Source organism: Oncorhynchus keta, unplaced genomic scaffold, assembly GCF_023373465.1.
Source record: "Oncorhynchus keta strain PuntledgeMale-10-30-2019 unplaced genomic scaffold, Oket_V2 Un_scaffold_5155_pilon_pilon, whole genome shotgun sequence".
NCBI classification, from domain to species: domain Eukaryota; kingdom Metazoa; phylum Chordata; class Actinopteri; order Salmoniformes; family Salmonidae; genus Oncorhynchus; species Oncorhynchus keta.
Window position 1 is genome coordinate 81,552 of NW_026290953.1, and position 25,949 is coordinate 107,500.

The 25,949-nt window shown below is 38.0% G+C and overlaps 1 protein-coding gene across 1 annotated transcript in view; it reads left to right on the top strand.

Moving 5' to 3' along the window:
• Positions 1 to 6,442: 6,442 nt before the first annotated feature.
• gpatch1 (G patch domain containing 1) overlaps positions 6,443 to 25,949 on the top strand; it is a 52,307-nt gene continuing 32,800 nt past the window's right edge. The window contains exons 1-6 of the mRNA XM_052516568.1: positions 6,443 to 6,691; positions 18,794 to 18,954; positions 19,430 to 19,527; positions 19,681 to 19,739; positions 20,601 to 20,849; positions 22,626 to 22,776. Coding sequence (XP_052372528.1) covers positions 6,578 to 6,691; positions 18,794 to 18,954; positions 19,430 to 19,527; positions 19,681 to 19,739; positions 20,601 to 20,849; positions 22,626 to 22,776 — 832 coding nt within the window. The 5' untranslated portion in view covers positions 6,443 to 6,577. The remainder of the gene's footprint in view (positions 6,692 to 18,793; positions 18,955 to 19,429; positions 19,528 to 19,680; positions 19,740 to 20,600; positions 20,850 to 22,625; positions 22,777 to 25,949) is intronic.

Sequence of the window (25,949 nt, forward strand, 5' to 3'; positions counted from 1 at the left end):
ATTATCACCATACCATGTTATCACCATACCAGATTATCACCATACCATGTTATCACCATACCATATTATCACCATACTGAGAGACCTCACCGCACCATATTATCACCATACCATGTTATCATATTAGAGACCATACCATGTTATCACCATACCATATTATCACCATACCATATTATCACCATACTGAGAGACCATACCATGTTATCACCATACCATATTATCACCATACCATATTATCACCATACCATGTTATCACCATACCATACCTCACCATACCATGTTATCACCATACCATATTATCACCATACCATGTTATCACCATACTGAGAGACCTCACCATACCATGTTATCACCATACCATATTATCACCATACTGAGAGACCTCACCATACCATGTTATCACCATACCATATTATCACCATACTGAGAGACCATGTTATCACCATACCATGTTATCACCATACCATGTTATCACCATACCATATTATCACCATACCATGTTATCACCATACCATATTATCACCATACCATATTATCACCATACTGAGAGACCATACCATGTTATCACCATACCATGTTATCACCATACCATATTATCACCATACCATGTTATCACCATACCATATTATCACCATACCATGTTATCACCATACTGAGAGACCTCACCATACCATGTTATCACCATACCATATTATCACCATACCATGTTATCACCATACCATGTTATCACCATACCATATTATCACCATACCATATTATCACCATACCATATTATCACCATACTGAGAGACCATACCATATTATCACCATACCATATTATCACCATACCATATTATCACCATACCATGTTATCACCATACCGAGAGACCATACCATGTTATCACCATACTGAGAGACCTCACCATACCATATTATCACCATACCATATTATCACCATACTGAGAGACCATACCATATTATCACCATACCATATTATCACCATACCATGTTATCACCATACCGAGAGACCATACCATATTATCACCATACTGAGGGACCTCACCATACCATATTATCACCATACTGAGAGACCATACCATATTATCACCATACCATATTATCACCATACTGAGAGACCTCACCATACCATATTATCACCATACCATATTATCACCATACCATGTTATCACCATACCATGTTATCACCATACCATATTATCACCATACCATGTTATCACCATACCATATTATCACCATACCATGTTATCACCATACCATATTATCACCATACCATATTATCACCATACTGAGAGACCATACCATATTATCACCATACCATATTATCACCATACCATATTATCACCATACCATATTATCACCATACCATGTTATCACCATACCATATTATCACCATACCATGTTATCACCATACTGAGGGACCTCACCATACCATATTATCACCATACCATGTTATCACCATACTGAGAGACCTCACCATACCATGTTATCACCATACCATATTATCACCATACTGAGAGACCTCACCATACCATATTATCACCATACCATATTATCACCATACCATGTTATCACCATACCGAGAGACCATACCATGTTATCACCATACTGAGAGACCTCACCATACCATATTATCACCATACCGAGAGACCATACCATGTTATCACCATACCATGTTATCACCATACCATGTTATCACCATACCATGTTATCACCATACCATGTTATCACCATACCATGTTATCACCATACCATGTTATCACCATACCATATTATCACCATACTGAGAGACGTCACCATACCATGTTATCACCATACCATATTATCACCATACTGAGAGACGTCACCATACCATGTTATCACCATACCATGTTATCACCATACCATATTATCACCATACTGAGAGACCATACCATATTATCACCATACCATATTATCACCATACCATGTTATCACCATACTGAGAGACCTCACCATACCATGTTATCACCATACCATGTTATCACCATACCATATTATCACCATACCATATTATCACCATACTGAGAGACCATACCATATTATCACCATACCATATTATCACCATACCATATTATCACCATACCATGTTATCACCATACCGAGAGACCATACCATGTTATCACCATACTGAGAGACCTCACCATACCATATTATCACCATACCATATTATCACCATACCATATTATCACCATACTGAGAGACCATACCATGTTATCACCATACCATATTATCACCATACCATGTTATCACCATACTGAGGGACCTCACCATACCATATTATCACCATACCATGTTATCACCATACTGAGAGACCTCACCATACCATGTTATCACCATACCATATTATCACCATACTGAGAGACCTCACCATACCATATTATCACCATACCATGTTATCACCATACCGAGAGACCATACCATGTTATCACCATACTGAGAGACCTCACCATACCATATTATCACCATACTGAGAGACCATACCATGTTATCACCATACCATATTATCACCATACCATATTATCACCATACCATGTTATCACCATACTGAGACCTCACCATACCATGTTATCACCATACCATATTATCATCATACCATGTTATCACCATACTGAGAGACCATACCATGTTGTCACCATACCATGTTACCACCATACCATATTATCACCATACTGAGAGACGTCACCATACCATGTTATCACCATACCATATTATCACCATACTGAGAGACGTCACCATACCATGTTATCACCATACCATGTTACCACCATACCATATTATCACCATACTGAGAGACGTCACCATACCATATTATCACCATACCATATTATCACCATACTGAGAGACCATACCATGTTATCACCATACCATGTTATCACCATACCATATTATCACCATACCATATTATCACCATACCATATTATCACCATACCATGTTATCACCATACCATGATACCTCACCATACCATATTATCACCATACCATGTTATCACCATACTGAGAGACCATACCATATTATCACCATACCATATTATCACCATACCATGTTATCACCATACCATATTATCACCATACCATGTTATCACCATACTGAGAGACCTCACCATACCATATTATCACCATACCATATTATCACCATACCATGTTATCACCATACCATGTTATCACCATACCATATTATCACCATACCATATTATCACCATACTGAGAGACCATACCATATTATCACCATACCATGTTATCACCATACCATATTATCACCATACCATATTATCACCATACCATGTTATCACCATACCATGTTATCACCATACCATATTATCACCATACCATATTATCACCATACTGAGAGACCTCACCATACCATGTTATCACCATACCATGTTATCACCATACCATATTATCACCATACCATATTATCACCATACCATATTATCACCATACTGAGAGACCATACCATATTATCACCATACCATGTTATCACCATACCATATTATCCCCATACCATGTTATCACCATACCGAGAGACCATACCATGTTATCACCATACTGAGAGACCTCACCATACCATATTATCACCATACCATATTATCACCATACCATATTACCACCATACCATATTATTACCATACCATATTATCACCATACCATATTATCACCATACCATATTATCACCATACCATATTATCACCATACTGAGAGACCTCACCATACCATATTATCACCATACCATGTTATCACCATACCATGTTATCACCATACTGAGAGACCTCACCATACCATATTATCACCATACCATATTATCACCATACTGAGAGACCATACCATATTATCACCATACCATATTATCACCATACCATATTATCACCATACCATGTTATCACCATACTGAGAGACCTCACCATACCATGTTATCACCATACCATATTATCACCATACCATGTTATCACCATACCATATTATCACCATACCATATTATCACCATACTGAGAGACCATACCATGTTGCCACCATACCATGTTATCACCATACCATATTATCACCATACCATGTTATCACCATACCATGTTATCACCATACCATATTATCACCATACCATATTATCACCATACTGAGAGACCTCACCATACCATATTATCACCATACCATGTTATCACCATACCATGTTATCACCATACCATATTATCACCATACCATATTATCACCATACCATGTTATCACCATACTGAGAGACCATACCATATTATCACCATACCATGTTATCACCATACTGAGAGACCTCACCATACCATATTACCACCATACCATGTTATCACCATACCATGTTATCACCATACTGAGAGACCTCACCATACCATATTATCACCATACCATATTATCACCATACCATATTATCACCATACCATGTTATCACCATACCATATTATCACCATACCATGTTACCACCATACCATATTACCACCATACCATATTATCACCATACTGAGAGACCATACCATATTATCACCATACCATGTTACCACCATACCATATTACCACCATACCATGTTATCACCATACCATATTATCACCATACCATATTATCACCATACTGAGAGACCTCACCATACCATATTATCACCATACCATGTTATCACCATACCATGTTATCACCATACCATGTTATCACCATACCATGTTATCAGTCTGCTCACTGTATGTCTGTTCACTGTATGTCTGCTCACTGTATGTCTGTTCACTGTATGTCTGCTCACTGTATGTCTGCTCACTGTATGTCTGTTCACTGTATGTCTGCTCACTGTATGTCTGCTCACTGTATGTCTGCTCACTGTATGTCTGTTCACTGTATGTCTGCTCACTATATGTCTGCTCACTGTATGTCTGCTCACTGTATGTCTGCTCACTGTATGTCTGCTCACCGTATGTCTGCTCACTGTATGTCTGCTCACTGTATGTCTGCTCACTGTATGTCTGCTCACCATGTCTGCTCACTGTATGTCTGCTCACTGTATGTCTGCTCACTGTATGTCTGCTCACTGTATGTCTGCTCACTGTATGTCTGCTCACCGTATGTCTGCTCACTGTATGTCTGCTCACTGTATGTCTGCTCACTGTATGTCTGATCACTGTATGTCTGCTCACTGTATGTCTGCTCACTGTATGTCTGCTCACTGTATGTCTGCTCAATGTATGTCTGCTCAATGTATGTCTGCTCACTGTATGTCTGCTCACTGTATGTCTGCTCACTGTATGTCTGCTCACTGTATGTCTGCTCACTGTATGTCTGCTCACTGTATGTCTGTTCACTGTATGTCTGTTCACTGTATGTCTGCTCACTGTATGTCTGTTCACTGTATGTCTGCTCACTGTATGTCTGCTCACTGTATGTCTGCTCACTGTATGTCTGCTCACTGTATGTCTGCTCACTGTATGTCTGTTCACTGTATGTCTGTTCACTGTATGTCTGCTCACTGTATGTCTGTTCACTGTATGTCTGCTCGCTGTATGTCTGCTCGCTGTATGTCTGCTCGCTGTATGTCTGCTCACTGTATGTCTGCTCACCGTATGTCTGCTCACTGTATGTCTGCTCACTGTATGTCTGCTCACTGTATGTCTGATCACTGTATGTCTGCTCACTGTATGTCTGCTCACTGTATGTCTGCTCACTGTATGTCTGCTCACTGTATGTCTGCTCAATGTATGTCTGCTCAATGTATGTCTGCTCACTGTATGTCTGCTCACTGTATGTCTGCTCACTGTATGTCTGTTCACTGTATGTCTGCTCACTGTATGTCTGCTCACTGTATGTCTGCTCACTGTATGTCTGTTCACTGTATGTCTGCTCACTGTATGTCTGCTCACTGTATGTCTGCTCACTGTATGTCTGCTCACTGTATGTCTGTTCACTGTATGTCTGCTCACTGTATGTCTGCTGCAGAGAGACCAGAGATGGTGAGAAAATGAGTTCTGATCAGTCAGGGAAATGAAAGTGCTGAAAACAACATGTTGGCTCCCTATTTAAGAACAAGATGGAGACCAACCTATAGGATGAAAAATAGTCAAGTCAAGTCAAATTAATTTATATAGCCCTTCGTACATCAGCTGATATCTCAAAGTGCTGTACAGAAACCCAGCCTAAAACCCCAAACAGCAAGCAATGCAGGTGTAGAAGCACGGTGGCTAGGAAAAACTCCCTAGAAAGGCCAAAACCTTGGAAGAAACCTAGAGAGGAACCAGGCTATGTGGGGTGGCCAGTCCTCTTCCGGCTGTGCCGGGTGGAGATTATAACAGAACATGGCCAAGATGTTCAAATGTTCATAAATGACCAGCATGGTCAAATAATAATAATCACAGGCAGAACAGTTGAAACTGGAGCAGCAGCACAGTCAGGTGGACTGGGGACAGCAAGGAGCCATCATGTCAGGTAGTCCTGGGGCACGGTCCTAGGGCTCAATACCAGAGTTTGGACTAGCGCCACCTAACGCTACCTACCTGTTTGATTTCTATTTGTTTTTACAAATTAATAATTGGAGTAAAATATTGATATAATATATGTGACGGTATGAATCACTACTGGTTTCCTACTGCAGGGTGGACTCCAGCAACCTTTGTTTCATCCAGACAGCAGAAAGCAGGCAGACAGAATGCCAGGCCAGAGGACTTCATGGATGAGGAGGTAGGCCTTAACAAGACATCTCATCAACAACAGGATACATGAAAGGACTGGTCACACTAACTATTTCCCTTTCAACTCGCGTCACGGATGACGAGGAACCTAGAATCTGAAAGAAAACACATTATACATTCTAGAGAACACATTATACATTCTAGAGAACACATGATACATTCTAGAGAACACATTATACATTCTAGAGAACACATTATACATTCTAGAGAACACATTATACATTCTAGAGAACACATTATACATTCTAAAGACCACATGATACATTCTAGAGAACACATTATACATTCTAGAGAACACATTATACATTCTAGAGAACACATTATACATTCTAGAGACCACATTACACATTCTAGAGACCACATTATACATTCTAGAGAACACATTATACATTCTAGAGACCACATTATACATTCTAGAGAACACATTATACATTCTAGAGAACACATTATACATTCTAGAGAACACATTATACATTCTAGGGACCACATTACACATTCTAGAGAACACATTATACATTCTAGAGAACACATTATACATTCTAGAGAACACATTATACATTCTAGAGAACACATTATACATTCTAGAGAACACATTATACATTCTAGAGAACACATTATACATTCTAGAGAACACATTATACATTCTAGAGAACACATTATACATTCTAGAGAACACATACATTCTAGAGAACACATTATACATTCTAGAGAACACATTATACATTCTAGAGAACACATTATACATTCTAGACACCACATTATACATTCTAGAGAACACATTATACATTCTAGAGACCACATTATACATTCTAGAGAACACATTATACATTCTAGGGACCACATTATACATTCTAGAGAACACATTATACATTCTAGAGAACACATTATACATTCTAGAGACCACATTATACATTCTAGAGACCACATTATACATTCTAGAGACCACATTATACATTCTAGAGAACACATTATACATTCTAGAGAACACATTATACATTCTAGAGAACACATTATACATTCTAGAGAACACATTATACATTCTAGAGAACACATTATACATTCTAGAGAACACATTATACATTCTAGAGAACACATTATACATTCTAAAGACCACATGGTACATTCTAGAGAACACATTATACATTCTAGAGAACACATTATACATTCTAGAGACCACATTATACATTCTAGAGACCACATTATACATTCTAGAGAACACATTATACATTCTAGAGACCACATTATACATTCTAGAGACCACATTATACATTCTAGAGAACACATTATACATTCTAGAGAACACATTATACATTCTAGAGAACACATTATACATTCTAGAGACCACATTATACATTCTAGAGAACACATTATACATTCTAGAGAACACATTATACATTCTAGAGACCACATTATACATTCTAGAGAACACATTATACATTCTAGAGAACACATTATACATTCTAGAGAACACATTATACATTCTAGAGAACACATTATACATTCTAGAGAACACATTATACATTCTAGAGACCACATTATACATTCTAGAGAACACATTATACATTCTAGAGAACACATTATACATTCTAGAGAATACATTATACATTCTAGAGAACACATTATACATTCTAGGGACCACATTATACATTCTAGAGAACACATTATACATTCTAGAGAACACATTATACATTCTAGAGAACACATTATACATTCTAGAGAACACATTATACATTCTAGGGACCACATTATACATTCTAGAGAACACATTATACATTCTAGAGAACACATTATACATTCTAGAGACCACATTATACATTCTAGAGAACACATTATACATTCTAGAGACCACATTATACATTCTAGAGAACACATTATACATTCTAGAGAACACATTATACATTCTAGAGAACACATTATACATTCTAGAGAACACATTATACATTCTAGAGAACACATTATACATTCTAGAGAACACATTATACATTCTAGAGAACACATTATACATTCTAGAGAACACATTATACATTCTAGAGAACACATTATACATTCTAGAGAACACATTATACATTCTAGAGAACACATTATACATTCTAGAGAACACATTATACATTCTAGAGAACACATTATACATTCTAGAGAACACATTATACATTCTAGAGAACACATTATACATTCTAGAGAACACATTATACATTCTAGAGAACACATTATACATTCTAGAGAACACATTATACATTCTAGAGAACACATTATACATTCTAGAGAACACATTATACATTCTAGAGAACACATTATACATTCTAGAGAACACATTATACATTCTAGAGAACACATTATACATTCTAGAGAACACATTATACATTCTAGAGACACATTATACATTCTAGAGAACACATTATACATTCTAGAGAACACATTATACATTCTAGAGAACACATTATACATTCTAGAGAACACATTATACATTCTAGAGAACACATTATACATTCTAGAGAACACATTATACATTCTAGAGACACATTATACATTCTAGAGAACACATTATACATTCTAGAGAACACATTATACATTCTAGAGAACACATTATACATTCTAGAGAACACATTATACATTCTAGAGACCACATTATACATTCTAGAGAACACATTATACATTCTAGAGAACACATTATACATTCTAGAGAACACATTATACATTCTAGAGAACACATTATACATTCTAGAGAACACATTATACATTCTAGAGACATTCACATTATACATTCTAGAGAACACATTATACATTCTAGAGAACACATTATACATTCTAGAGAACACATTATACATTCTAGAGAACACATTATACATTCTAGAGAACACATTATACATTCTAGAGAACACATTATACATTCTAGAGAGAACACATTATACATTCTAGAGAACACATTATACATTCTAGAGAACACATTATACATTCTAGAGAACACATTATACATTCTAGAGAACACATTATACATTCTAGAGAACACATTATACATTCTAGAGAACACATTATACATTCTAGAGAACACATTATACATTCTAGAGACCACATTATACATTCTAGAGAACACATTATACATTCTAGAGACCACATTATACATTCTAGAGAACACATTATACATTCTAGAGAACACATTATACATTCTAGAGACCACATTATACATTCTAGAGACCACATTATACATTCTAGAGACCACATTATACATTCTAGAGAACACATTATACATTCTAGAGAACACATTATACATTCTAGAGAACACATTATACATTCTAGAGAACACATTATACATTCTAGAGAACACATTATACATTCTAGAGAACACATTATACATTCTAGAGAACACATTATACATTCTAAAGACCACATGGTACATTCTAGAGAACACATTATACATTCTAGAGAACACATTATACATTCTAGAGACCACATTATACATTCTAGAGAACACATTATACATTCTAGAGAACACATTATACATTCTAGAGACCACATTATACATTCTAGAGACCACATTATACATTCTAGAGAACACATTATACATTCTAGAGAACACATTATACATTCTAGAGAACACATTATACATTCTAGAGACCACATTATACATTCTAGAGAACACATTATACATTCTAGAGAACACATTATACATTCTAGAGACATTATACACTAGAGAACACATTATACATTCTAGAGAACACATTATACATTCTAGAGAACACATTATACATTCTAGAGAACACATTATACATTCTAGAGAACACATTATACATTCTAGAGAACACATTATACATTCTAGAGAACACATTATACATTCTAGAGAACACATTATACATTCTAGAGAACACATTATACATTCTAGAGAACACATTATACATTCTAGAGAATACATTATACATTCTAGAGAACACATTATACATTCTAGAGAACACATTATACATTCTAGAGAACACATTATACATTCTAGAGAACACATTATACATTCTAGAGAACACATTATACATTCTAGAGAACACATTATACATTCTAGAGAACACATTATACATTCTAGAGAACACATTATACATTCTAGAGAACACATTATACATTCTAGAGAACACATTATACATTCTAGAGAACACATTATACATTCTAGAGACCACATTATACATTCTAGAGAACACATTATACATTCTAGAGAACACATTATACATTCTAGAGAACACATTATACATTCTAGAGAACACATTATACATTCTAGAGAACACATTATACATTCTAGAGAACACATTATACATTCTAGAGAACACATTATACATTCTAGAGAACACATTATACATTCTAGAGAACACATTATACATTCTAGAGAACATACATTCTAGAGATTATACATTCTAGAGAACACATTATACATTCTAGAGAACACACATTCTAGAGAACACATTATACATTCTAGAGAACACATTATACATTCTAGAGAACACATTATACATTCTAGAGAACACATTATACATTCTAGAGAACACATTATACATTCTAGAGAACACATTATACATTCTAGAGAACACATTATACATTCTAGAGAACACATTACATTCTAGAGAACACATTACATTCTAGAGAACACATTATACATTCTAGAGAACACATTATACATTCTAGAGAACACATTATACATTCTAGAGAACACATTATACATTCTAGAGAACACATTATACATTCTAGAGAACACATTATACATTCTAGAGACCACATTATACATTCTAGAGAACACATTATACATTCTAGAGAACACATTATACATTCTAGAGAACACATTATACATTCTAGAGAACACATTATACATTCTAGAGAACACATTATACATTCTAGAGAACACATTATACATTCTAGAGAACACATTATACATTCTAGAGAACACATTATACATTCTAGAGAACACATTATACATTCTAGAGAACACATTATACATTCTAGAGAACACATTATACATTCTAGAGAACACATTATACATTCTAGAGAACACATTATACATTCTAGAGAACACATTATACATTCTAGAGAACACATTATACATTCTAGAGAACACATTATACATTCTAGAGAACACATTATACATTCTAGAGAACACATTATACATTCTAGAGAACACATTATACATTCTAGAGAACACATTATACATTCTAGAGAACACATTATACATTCTAGAGAACACATTATACATTCTAGAGAACACATTATACATTCTAGAGAACACATTATACATTCTAGAGAACACATTATACATTCTAGAGACCACATTATACATTCTAGAGAACACATTATACATTCTAGAGAACACATTATACATTCTAGAGAACACATTATACATTCTAGAGAACACATTATACATTCTAGAGAACACATTATACATTCTAGAGAACACATTATACATTCTAGAGAAACACATTATACATTCTAGAGAACACATTATACATTCTAGAGAACACATTATACATTCTAGAGAACACATTATACATTCTAGAGAACACATTATACATTCTAGAGAACACATTATACATTCTAGAGAACACATTATACATTCTAGAGAACACATTATACATTCTAGAGAACACATTATACATTCTAGAGAACACATTATACATTCTAGAGAACACATTATACATTCTAGAGAACACATTATACATTCTAGAGAACACATTATACATTCTAGAGAACACATTATACATTCTAGAGAACACATTATACATTCTAGAGAACACATTATACATTCTAGAGAACACATTATACATTCTAGGGACCACATTATACATTCTAGGAACACATTATACATTTCATTATACATTCTAGGGACCACATTATACATTCTAGAGAACACATTATACATTCTAGAGAACACATTATACATTCTAGAGAACACATTATACATTCTAGAGAACACATTATACATTCTAGAGAACACATTATACATTCTAGAGAACACATTATACATACTAGAGAACACATTATACATTCTAGAGAACACATTATACATTCTAGAGACCACATTATACATTCTAAAGAACACATTATACATTCTAGAGAACACATTATACATTCTAGAGAACACATTATACATTCTAGACACCACATTATACATTCTAGAGAACACATTATACATTCTAGAGACCACATTATACATTCTAGAGACCACATTATACATTCTAGAGACCACATTATACATTCTAGAGAACACATTATACATTCTAGAGAACACATTATACATTCTAGAGAACACATTATACATTCTAGAGAACACATTATACATTCTAGAGAACACATTATACATTCTAGAGAACACATTATACATTCTAGAGAACACATTATACATTCTAAAGACCACATGGTACATTCTAGAGAACACATTATACATTCTAGAGAACACATTATACATTCTAGAGACCACATTATACATTCTAGAGACCACATTATACATTCTAGAGAACACATTATACATTCTAGAGACACATTATACATTCTAGAGAACACATTATACATTCTAGAGAACACATTATACATTCTAGAGACACATTATACATTCTAGAGAACACATTATACATTCTAGAGAACACATTATACATTCTAGAGAACACATTATACATTCTAGAGAACACATTATACATTCTAGAGAACACATTATACATTCTAGAGAACACATTATACATTCTAGAGAACACATTATACATTCTAAAGAACACATTATACATTCTAGAGAACACATTATACATTCTAGAGAACACATTATACATTCTAGAGACCACATTATACATTCTAGAGACCACATTATACATTCTAGAGAACACATTATACATTCTAGAGACACATTATACATTCTATACATTATACATTCTAGAGAACACATTATACATTCTAGAGAACACATTATACATTCTAGAGAACACATTATACATTCTAGAGAACACATTATACATTCTAGAGAACACATTATACATTCTAGAGAACACATTATACATTCTAGAGAACACATTATACATTCTAGAGAACACATTACATTCTAGAGAACACATTATACATTCTAGAGAACACATTATACATTCTAGAGAACACATTATACATTCTAGAGAACACATTATACATTCTAGAGAACACATTATACATTCTAGAGAACACATTATACATTCTAGAGAACACATTATACATTCTAGAGAACACATTATACATTCTAGAGAACACATTATACATTCTAGAGACCACATTATACATTCTAGAGAACACATTATACATTCTAGAGAACACATTATACATTCTAGAGAACACATTATACATTCTAGAGAACACATTATACATTCTAGAGACACATTATACATTCTAGAGAACACATTATACATTCTAGAGAACACATTATACATTCTAGAGACCACATTATACATTCTAGAGAACACATTATACATTAGAGACCACATTATACATTCTAGAGAACACATTATACATTCTAGAGAACACATTATACATTCTAGAGAACACATTATACATTCTAGAGAACACATTATACATTCTAGAGAACACATTATACATTCTAGAGAACACATTATACATTCTAGAGAACACATTATACATTCTAGAACACATTATACATTCTAGAACACATTATACATTCTAGAGAACACATTATACATTCTAGAGAACACATTATACATTCTAGAGAACACATTATACATTCTAGAGAACACATTATACATTCTAGAGAACACATTATACATTCTAGAGAACACATTATACATTCTAGAGAACACATTATACATTCTAGAGAACACATTATACATTCTAGAGAACACATTATACATTCTAGAGAACACATTATACATTCTAGAGAACACATTATACATTCTAGAGAACACATTATACATTCTAGAGAACACATTATACATTCTAGAGAACACATTATACATTCTAGAGAACACATTATACATTCTAGAGAACACATTATACATTCTAGAGAACACATTATACATTCTAGAGAACACATTATACATTCTAGAGAACACATTATACATTCTAGAGACCACATTATACATTCTAGAGAACACATTATACATTCTAGAGAACACATTATACATTCTAGAGAACACATTATACATTCTAGAGAACACATTATACATTCTAGAGAACACATTACACATTCTAGAGAACACATTATACATTCTAGAGAACACATTATACATTCTAGAGACCACATTATACATTCTAGAGAACACATTATACATTCTAGAGAACACATTATACATTCTAGAGAACACATTATACATTCTAGAGAACACATTATACATTCTAGAGAACACATTATACATTCTAGAGAACACATTATACATTCTAGAGAACACATTATACATTCTAGAGAACACATTATACATTCTAGAGAACACATTATACATTCTAGAGAACACATTATACATTCTAGAGAACACATTATACATTCTAGAGAACACATTATACATTCTAGAGAACACATTATACATTCTAGAGAACACATTATACATTCTAGAGAACACATTATACATTCTAGAGAACACATTATACATTCTAGAGAACACATTATACATTCTAGAGAACACATTATACATTCTAGAGAACACATTATACATTCTAGAGAACACATTATACATTCTAGAGAACACATTATACATTCTAGAGAACACATTATACATTCTAGAGAACACATTATACATTTAGAGAACACATTATACAGAGAACACATTATACATTCTAGAGAACACATTATACATTCTAGAGAACACATTATACATTCTAGAGAACACATTATACATTCTAGAGAACACATTATACATTCTAGAGAACACATTACATTCTAGAGAACACATTACATTCTAGAGAACACATTATACATTCTAGAGAACACATTATACATTCTAGAGAACACATTATACATTCTAGAGAACACATTACACATTCTAGAGAACACATTATACATTCTAGAGAACACATTATACATTCTAGAGAACACATTACACATTCTAGAGAACACATTATACATTCTAGAGAACACATTATACATTCTAGGGACCACATTATACATTCTAGGGACCACATTATACATTCTAAAGACCACATTATACATTCTAGGGACCACATTATACATTCTAGAGAACACATTATACATTCTAGAGAACACATTATACATTCTAGAGAACACATTATACATTCTAGAGAACACATTATACATTCTAGAGAACACATTATACATTCTAGAGAACACATTATACATACTAGAGAACACATTATACATTCTAGAGAACACATTATACATTCTAGAGACCACATTATACATTCTAAAGAACACATTATACATTCTAGAGAACACATTATACATTCTAGAGAACACATTATACATTCTAGGGACCACATTATACATTCTAGAGACCACATTATACATTCTAGAGAACACATTATACATTCTAGAGAACACATTATACATTCTAGGGACCACATTATACATTCTAGAGACCACATTATACATTCTAGAGAACACATTATACATACTAGAGAACACATTATACATTCTAGAGAACACATTATACATTCTAGAGAACACATTATACATACTAGGGACCACATTATACATTCTAGAGAACACATTATACATTCTAGAGAACACATTACACATTCTAGAGAACACATTACACATTCTAGAGAACACATTATACATTCTAGAGAACACATTATACATTCTAGAGACCACATTATATATTCTAGAGAACACATTATACATTCTAGAGAACACATTATACATTCTAGAGAACACATTACACATTCTAGAGAACACATTATACATTCTAGAGAACACATTATACATTCTAGAGAACACATTATACATTCTAGAGAACACATTATACATTCTAGAGAACACATTATACATTCTAGAGAACACATTATACATTCTAGAGAACACATTATACATTCTAGAGAACACATTATACATTCTAGAGAACACATTATACATTCTAGAGAACACATTATACATTCTAGAGAACACATTATACATTCTAGAGAACACATTATACATTCTAGAGACCACATTATACATTCTAGAGAACACATTATACATTCTAGAGAACACATTATACATTCTAGAGACCACATTATACATTCTAGAGAACACATTATACATTCTAGAGAACACATTATACATTCTAGAGAACACATTATACATTCTAGAGAACACATTATACATTCTAGAGAACACATTATACATTCTAGAGAACACATTATACATTCTAGAGAACACATTATACATTCTAGAGAACACATTATACATTCTAGAGAACACATTATACATTCTAGAGAACACATTATACATTCTAGAGAACACATTATACATTCTAGAGAACACATTATACATTCTAGAGAACACATTATACATTCTAGAGAACACATTACACATTCTAGAGAACACATTATACATTCTAGAGAACACATTACACATTCTAGAGAACACATTATACATTCTAGAGAACACATTATACATTCTAGAGAACACATTACACATTCTAGAGAACACATTATACATTCTAGAGAACACATTATACATTCTAGGGACCACATTATACATTCTAGGGACCACATTATACATTCTAAAGACCACATTATACATTCTAGAGAACACATTATACATTCTAGAGAACACATTATACATTCTAGAGAACACATTATACATTCTAGAGAACACATTATACATTCTAGAGAACACATTATACATTCTAGAGAACACATTATACATTCTAGAGAACACATTATACATTCTAGAGAACACATTATACATTCTAGAGAACACATTATACATTCTAGAGACCACATTATACATTCTAGAGAACACATTATACATTCTAGAGAACACATTATACATTCTAGAGAACACATTATACATTCTAGGGACCACATTATACATTCTAGAGACCACATTATACATTCTAGAGAACACATTATACATTCTAGAGAACACATTATACATTCTAGGGACCACATTATACATTCTAGAGACCACATTATACATTCTAGAGAACACATTATACATACTAGAGAACACATTATACATTCTAGAGAACACATTATACATTCTAGAGAACACATTATACATACTAGGGACCACATTATGCATTCTAGAGACCACATTATACATTCTAGAGAACACATTATACATTCTAGAGAACACATTATACATTCTAGAGAACACATTATACATTCTAGGGACCACATTATACATTCTAGAGACCACATTATACATTCTAGAGACCACATTATACATTCTAGAGAACACATTATACATTCTAGAGAACACATTATACATTCTAGAGAACACATTATACATTCTAGAGAACACATTATACATTCTAGAGAACACATTATACATTCTAGAGAACACATTATACATTCTAGAGAACACATTATACATTCTAGAGACCACATTATACATTCTAGAGACACATTATACATTCTAGAGACACATTATACATTCTAGAGAACACATTATACATTCTAGAGAACACATTATACATTCTAGAGACACATTATACATTCTAGAGACCACATTATACATTCTAGAGACCACATTATACATTCTAGAGACCACATTATACATTCTAGAGAACACATTATACATTCTAGAGAACACATTATACATTCTAGAGAACACATTATACATTCTAGAGAACACATTATACATTCTAGAGAACACATTATACATTCTAGAGAACACATTATACATTCTAGGGAACACATTATACATTCTAGAGAACACATTATACATTCTAGAGAACACATTATACATTCTAGAGAACACATTATACATTCTAGAGAACACATTATACATTCTAGGGACCACATTATACATTCTAGAGAACACATTATACATTCTAGAGAACACATTATACATTCTGGAGAACACATTATACATTCTAGAGACCACATTATACATTCTAGAGACCACATCACGGACTAAATAAGAACTTTGTCAGCACCACAACCGTTTCCCTTTGTGGACCAACATGACAACATGGGATGTGAATGTGTTCCGTCTCCTCAGGATCTGGGGGACCACGGCATCGCCCCCAGACAAATCACCACTACAGCTGACTTCGCCTCCGGCAGGAAGGATGTGATCAGAGACAAGGCCAGAGCCATCACCTCTCTTTCAGCCCCTATCCCAGGGGACTCTGTGCTGGAAGACTTGGTGGCTCCAGCTAGGTAACTATCCACCGGGCTGAACAGATGTGGTCACTCTGGGCCTGTATGTCTCCGGGGCTTTTCTACAATCAGGACCTCTCTGGCCATGCAGTAATTCATTGTGAGCTAAATGGTATAACTGATTCTAGATCAGCCTAACTACTCTGTGACTCTTGGCACAGCCCCTGGTACTCAATGAGCTAAATGGTATAACTGATTCTAGATCAGCAGAACTACTCCTCTTGACACAGTCCCTGGTATTCAGTGAGCTAAATGGTATAACTGATTCTAGATCAGCAGAACTACTCTGTGACTCTTGACACAGCCCCTGGTACTCAGTGAGCTAAATGGTATAACTGATTCTAGATCAGCCAAACTACTCTGTGACTCTTGACACAGTCCCTGGTACTCAGTGAGCTAAATGGTATAACTGATTCAAGATCAGGCGAAACCACTCGTATATTTCTACTCTGCGGTCCTTGTTGACTCCTGGCAGGTCCTCCATGGGGGTGGAGTTACTGAGGAAGATGGGCTGGAAGGACGGCCAGGGGGTTGGGCCCAGGGTGAAGAGGAGGCTGTGTAAGCAGAGAGCAGGTGGGTTACTCAGCCTCTGACTGTCGAAGCAGCAACGTTTGGAGCCTAATATGTTGTATAGACTGATGGGACTCTACTCTCAACAAAGTACTGTTTAACCCTTTTAGCTTGTGAATTTAAATCATTCTAAAAATGGTTATTTCTCTTTTACAGATTCTGCAACAAGGGCGTTCGGCTCGGCCTCGCCTCCCAACGGTTCATCGGGATCACAGGTAACACAGTGGTTTTGTTTTCAAATTGTGTTTGTTGTAGTTTGTTGTAGAACTACTTCCTGTCACTGCAGTAGACTCTCAGCTTAGCAGCGATATGTAGTTTGTTGTAGAACTACTTCCTGTCCCTGCAGTAGACTCTCAGCTTAGCAGCGATATGTAGTTTGTTGTAGAACAGTGGAACTACTTCCTGTCCCTGCAGTAGACTCTCAGCTTAGCAGCGATATGTAGTTTGTTGTAGAACTACTTCCTGTCCCTGCAGTAGACTCTCAGCTTAGCAGCGATATGTAGTTTGTTGTAGAACTACTTCCTGTCCCTGCAGTAGACTCTCAGCTTAGCAGCGATATGTAGTTTGTTGTAGAACTACTTCCTGTCCCTGCAGTAGACTCTCAGCTTAGCAGCGATATGTAGTTTGTTGTAGAACAGTGGAACTACTTCCTGTTGCTGAAGTAGACTCAGCTTAGCAGCGAAGGAGTGTTAAGGCGGGACTCCCAAGCCTCCAATGGCTGTGGATATGTAACCCGATACCCCATAGTCACCAGTAGACTCTAATCAGTGTTAAGGCAGGGACTCCCAATCAATGGCTGTTGTATGTAACCCGATACCCCAGTAGTCACTACTTCCTGTCCAATCAGCAGTGTAGACTCCTCAGCCTCCAATGGCTGTGGATATGTAGTTTGTTAGTCAGAGGCAGGAGGTGGCGCTGTCAGACGCTGACGGTGGCACTGTCAACAATCACGAAACTAATTACCTTGATAAAACCATTTAAACTATAACAAAAGTCCCCTAAAATAGGCGACTTGACGTTTACCCCTCCCACCACTGCAAAGACAATGTGATTCATCCCCTACTGTTAAACCACAGGATGAGGAGGACGGAGAGTTCGTCCCTGAGAACGTGACCTTCGCTCCTAAAGACGTGACTCCTATAGACTTCACCCCTAAAGTGGACCTCCACGGCCTGGGCTACCGGGGTCTGAACCCCCTGGCGGCCCTGAGGGGGGGTCCGGGCGCGGGTCACATCAACCTGTTCACTATGGACTCAGACAGGACCAACAGCCTGTTTGGAGAGGACAGGAAGGGACGAAGACGCAGAGGAGGAGTGGCAGGACAGGTTTGTATGGATACGTGTGTCTCTCGTTGTTTTGTTTAGTTGGTCAGGTCCGTGGCGTGTACCCTGTGTGTTATAGTAGGGAAAACACTGTCTGACTGTTGTGTCAGCTCTAATAGTAGGGAAAACACTGTCTGACTGTTGTGTCAGCTCTAATAGTAGAGAAAACACTGTCTGGCTGTTGTGTCAGCTCTAATAGTAGGGAAAACACTGTCTGACTGTTGTGTCAGCTCTAATAGTAGGGCAAACACTGTCTGACTGTTGTGTCAGCTCTAATAGTAGGGAAAACACTGTCTGACTGTTGTGTCAGCTCTAATAGTAGGGAAAACACTGTCTGACTGTTGTGTCAGCTCTAATAGTAGAGAAAACACTGTCTGGCTGTTGTGTCAGCTCTAATAGTAGGGAAAACACTGTCTGACTGTTGTGTCAGCTCTAATAGTAGAGAAAACACTGTCTGACTGTTGTGTCAGCTCTAATAGTAGGGAAAACACTGTCTGACTGTTGTGTCAGCTCTAATAGTAGGGAAAACACTGTCTGACTGTTGTGTCAGCTCTAATAGTAGGGCAAACACTGTCTGACTGTTGTGTCAGCTCTAATAGTAGGGAAAACACTGTCTGACTGTTGTGTCAGCTCTAATAGTAGGGAAAACACTGTCTGACTGTTGTGTCAGCTCTAATAGTAGGGAAAACACTGTCTGACTGTTGTGTCAGCTCTAATAGTAGGGAAAACACTGTCTGACTGTTGTGTCAGCTCTAATAGTAGGGAAAACACTGTCTGACTGTTGTGTCAGCTCTAATAGTAGGGAAAACACTGTCTGACTGTTGTGTCAGCTCTAATAGTAGGGAAAACACTGTCTGACTGTTGTCAGCTCTAATAGTAGAGAAAACACTGTCTGACTGTTGTGTCAGGTAATAGTGGAAAACACTGTCTGACTGTTGTGTCAGCTCTAATAGTAGGGAAAACACTGTCTGACTGTTGTGTCAGCTCTAATAGTAGGGAAAACACTGTCTGACTGTTGTGTCAGCTCTAATAGTAGGGAAAACACTGTCTGACTGTTGTGTCAGCTCTAATAGTAGAGAAAACACTGTCTGACTGTTGTGTCAGCTCTAATAGTAGGGAAAACACTGTCTGACTGTTGTGTCAGCTCTAATAGTAGGGAAAACACTGTCTGACTGTTGTGTCAGCTCTAATAGTAGGGAAAACACTGTCTGACTGTTGTGTCAGCTCTAATAGTAGAGAAAACACTGTCTGACTGTTGTGTCAGCTCTAATAGTAGAGAAAACACTGTCTGACTGTTGTGTCAGCTCTAATAGTAGAGAAAACACTGTCTGACTGTTGTCAGCTCTAATAGTAGGGAAAACACTGTCCGACTGTTGTGTCAGCTCTAATAGTAGAGAAAACACTGTCTGACTGTTGTGTCAGCTCTAATAGTAGGGAAAACACTGTCTGACTGTTGTGTCAGCTCTAATAGTAGAGAAAACACTGTCTGACTGTTGTGTCAGCTCTAATAGTAGAGAAAACACTGTCTGACTGTTGTGTCAGCTCTAATAGTAGAGAAAACACTGTCTGACTGTTGTGTCAGCTCTAATAGTAGAGAAAACACTGTCTGACTGTTGTGTCAGCTCTAATAGTAGAGAAAACACTGTCTGACTGTTGTGTCAGCTCTAATAGTAGAGAAAACACTGTCTGACAGCTCTCTGTATTGTTTGGTTGTTACTTGTCAGGTGCTCTGGGATACTTAGCCTCTGCTTGACCCTTGACCTTTTGACCCCCCTCCAGGGGTTTGGTGTGGGTGCGATGGAGGACGATGACGAGGACATCTACCACAGAGACATCATGTCTAACTACGACACGGTGCTGGGAGGGGAGGAGCCTGGCGACGGACTGTACGGATGGACCGCCCCCCAGCAGTACAACAGGAAGAAGAAAGGTGAGGTCCACTGAGATGACAGGAGATGGAAGACTCTGGGACAGTTTCCCAGACACAGATTAAGCCTAGTCCTGAACTAAAAATATAGAATCCCTGGGGAACAGGCCCTACCAGTTGTCCTGAATCTCTGGGGAACAGGCCCTACCAGTTGTCCTGAATCTCTGGGGAACAGGCCCTACCAGTTGTCCTGAATCTCTGGGGAACAGGCCCTACCAGTTGTGTTTGTCCTGAATCTCTGGGGAACAGGCCCTACCAGTTGTTTGTCCTGAATCTCTGGGGAACAGGCCCTACCAGTTGTCCTGAATCTCTGGGGAACAGGCCCTACCAGTTGTCCTGAATCTCTGGGGAACAGGTCCTACCAGTTGTGTTTGTCCTGAATCTCTGGGGAACAGGCCCTACCAGTTGTCCTGAATCTCTGGGGAACAGGCCCTACCAGTTGTCCTGAATCTCTGGGGAACAGGCCCTACCAGTTGTGTTTGTCCTGAATCTCTGGGGAACAGGCCCTACCAGTTGTTTGTCCTGAATCTCTGGGGAACAGGCCCTACCAGTTGTCCTGAATCTCTGGGGAACAGGCCCTACCAGTTGTCCTGAATCTCTGGGGAACAGGCCCTACCAGTTGTCCTGAATCTCTGGGGAACAGGCCCTACCAGTTGTCCTGAATCTCTGGGGAACAGGCCCTACCAGTTGTGTTTGTCCTGAATCTCTGGGGAACAGGCCCTACCAGTTGTCCTGAATCTCTGGGCAACAGGCCCTACCAGTTGTGTTTGTCCTGAATCTCTGGGGAACAGGCCCTACCAGTTGTCCTGAATCTCTGGGGAACAGGCCCTACCAGTTGTCCTGAATCTCTGGGGAACAGGCCCTACCAGTTGTGTTTTCCTGAATCTCTGGGGAACAGGCCCTACCAGTTGTGTTTGTCCTGAATCTCTGGGGAACAGGCCCTACCAGTTGTGTTTGTCCTGAATCTCTGGGGAACAGGCCCTACCAGTTGTCCTGAATCTCTGGGGAACAGGCCCTACCAGTTGTGTTTGTCCTGAATCTCTGGGGAACAGGCCCTACCAGTTGTCCTGAATCTCTGGGGAACAGGCCCTACCAGTTGTCCTGAATCTCTGGGGAACAGGCCCTACCAGTTGTCCTGAATCTCTGGGGAACAGGCCCTACCAGTTGTCCTGAATCTCTGGGGAACAGGCCCTACCAGTTGTCCTGAATCTCTGGGGAACAGGCCCTGCCAGTTGTCCTGAATCCCTGGGGAACAGGCCCTACCAGTTGTCCTGAATCTCTGGGGAACAGGCCCTACCAGTTGTCCTGAATCTCTGGGAACAGGCCCTACCAGTTGTCCTGAATCTCTGGGGAACAGGCCCTACCAGTTGTCCTGAATCTCTGGGGAACAGGCCCTACCAGTTGTGTTTGTCCTGAATCTCTGGGGAACAGGCCCTACCAGTTGTGTTTGTCCTGAATCTCTGGGGAACAGGCCCTACCAGTTGTCCTGAATCTCTGGGGAACAGGCCCTACCAGTTGTCCTGAATCTCTGGGGAACAGGCCCTACCAGTTTGTCCTGAATCTCTGGGGAACAGGCCCTACCAGTTGTCCTGAATCTCTGGGGAACAGGCCCTACCAGTTGTCCTGAATCTCTGGGGAACAGGCCCTACCAGTTGTCCTGAATCTCTGGGGAACAGGCCCTACCAGTTGTCCTGAATCTCTGGGGAACAGGCCCTACCAGTTGTCCTGAATCTCTGGGGAACAGGCCCTACCAGTTGTCCTGAATCTCTGGGGAACAGGCCCTACCAGTTGTCCTGAATCTCTGGGGAACAGGCCCTACCAGTTGTCCTGAATCTCTGGGGAACAGGCCCTACCAGTTGTCCTGAATCTCTGGGGAACAGGCCCTACCAGTTGTCCTGAATCTCTGGGGAACAGGCCCTACCAGTTGTCCTGAATCTCTGGGGAACAGGCCCTACCAGTTGTGTTTGTCCTGAATCTCTGGGGAACAGGCCCTACCAGTTGTCCTGAATCTCTGGGGAACAGGCCCTACCAGTTGTCCTGAATCCCTGGGGAACAGGCCCTACCAGTTGTCCTGAATCTCTGGGGAACAGGCCCTACCAGTTGTGTTTGTCCTGAATCTCTGGGGAACAGGCCCTACCAGTTGTTTGTCCTGAATCTCTGGGGAACAGGCCCTACCAGTTGTCCTGAATCTCTGGGGAACAGGCCCTACCAGTTGTCCTGAATCTCTGGGGAACAGGCCCTACCAGTTGTCCTGAATCTCTGGGGAACAGGCCCTACCAGTTGTCCTGAATCTCTGGGGAACAGGCCCTACCAGTTGTCCTGAATCTCTGGGGAACAGGCCCTACCAGTTGTCCTGAATCTCTGGGGAACAGGCCCTACCAGTTGTCCTGAATCTCTGGGGAACAGGCCCTACCAGTTGTCCTGAATCTCTGGGGAACAGGCCCTACCAGTTGTCCTGAATCTCTGGGGAACAGGCCCTACCAGTTGTCCTGAATCTCTGGGGAACAGGCCCTACCAGTTGTCCTGAATCTCTGGGGAACAGGCCCTACCAGTTGTGTTTGTCCTGAATCTCTGGGGAACAGGCCCTACCAGTTGTCCTGAATCTCTGGGAACAGGCCCTACCACCAGTTGTCCTGAATCTCTGGGGAACAGGCCCTACCAGTTGTCCTGAATCTCTGGGGAACAGGCCCTACCAGTTGTCCTGAATCTCTGGGGAACAGGCCCTACCAGTTGTCCTGAATCTCTGGGGAACAGGCCCTACCAGTTGTCCTGAATCTCTGGGGAACAGGCCCTACCAGTTGTGTTTGTCCTGAATCTCTGGGGAACAGGCCCTACCAGTTGTGTTTGTCCTGAATCTCTGGGGAACAGGCCCTACCAGTTGTCCTGAATCTCTGGGGAACAGGCCCTACCAGTTGTCCTGAATCTCTGGGGAACAGGCCCTACCAGTTGTCCTGAATCTCTGGGGAACAGGCCCTACCAGTTGTCCTGAATCTCTGGGGAACAGGCCCTACCAGTTGTCCTGAATCTCTGGGCAACAGGCCCTACCAGTTGTGTTTGTCCTGAATCTCTGGGGAACAGGCCCTACCAGTTGTCCTGAATCTCTGGGGAACAGGCCCTACCAGTTGTCCTGAATCTCTGGGGAACAGGCCCTACCAGTTGTCCTGAATCTCTGGGGA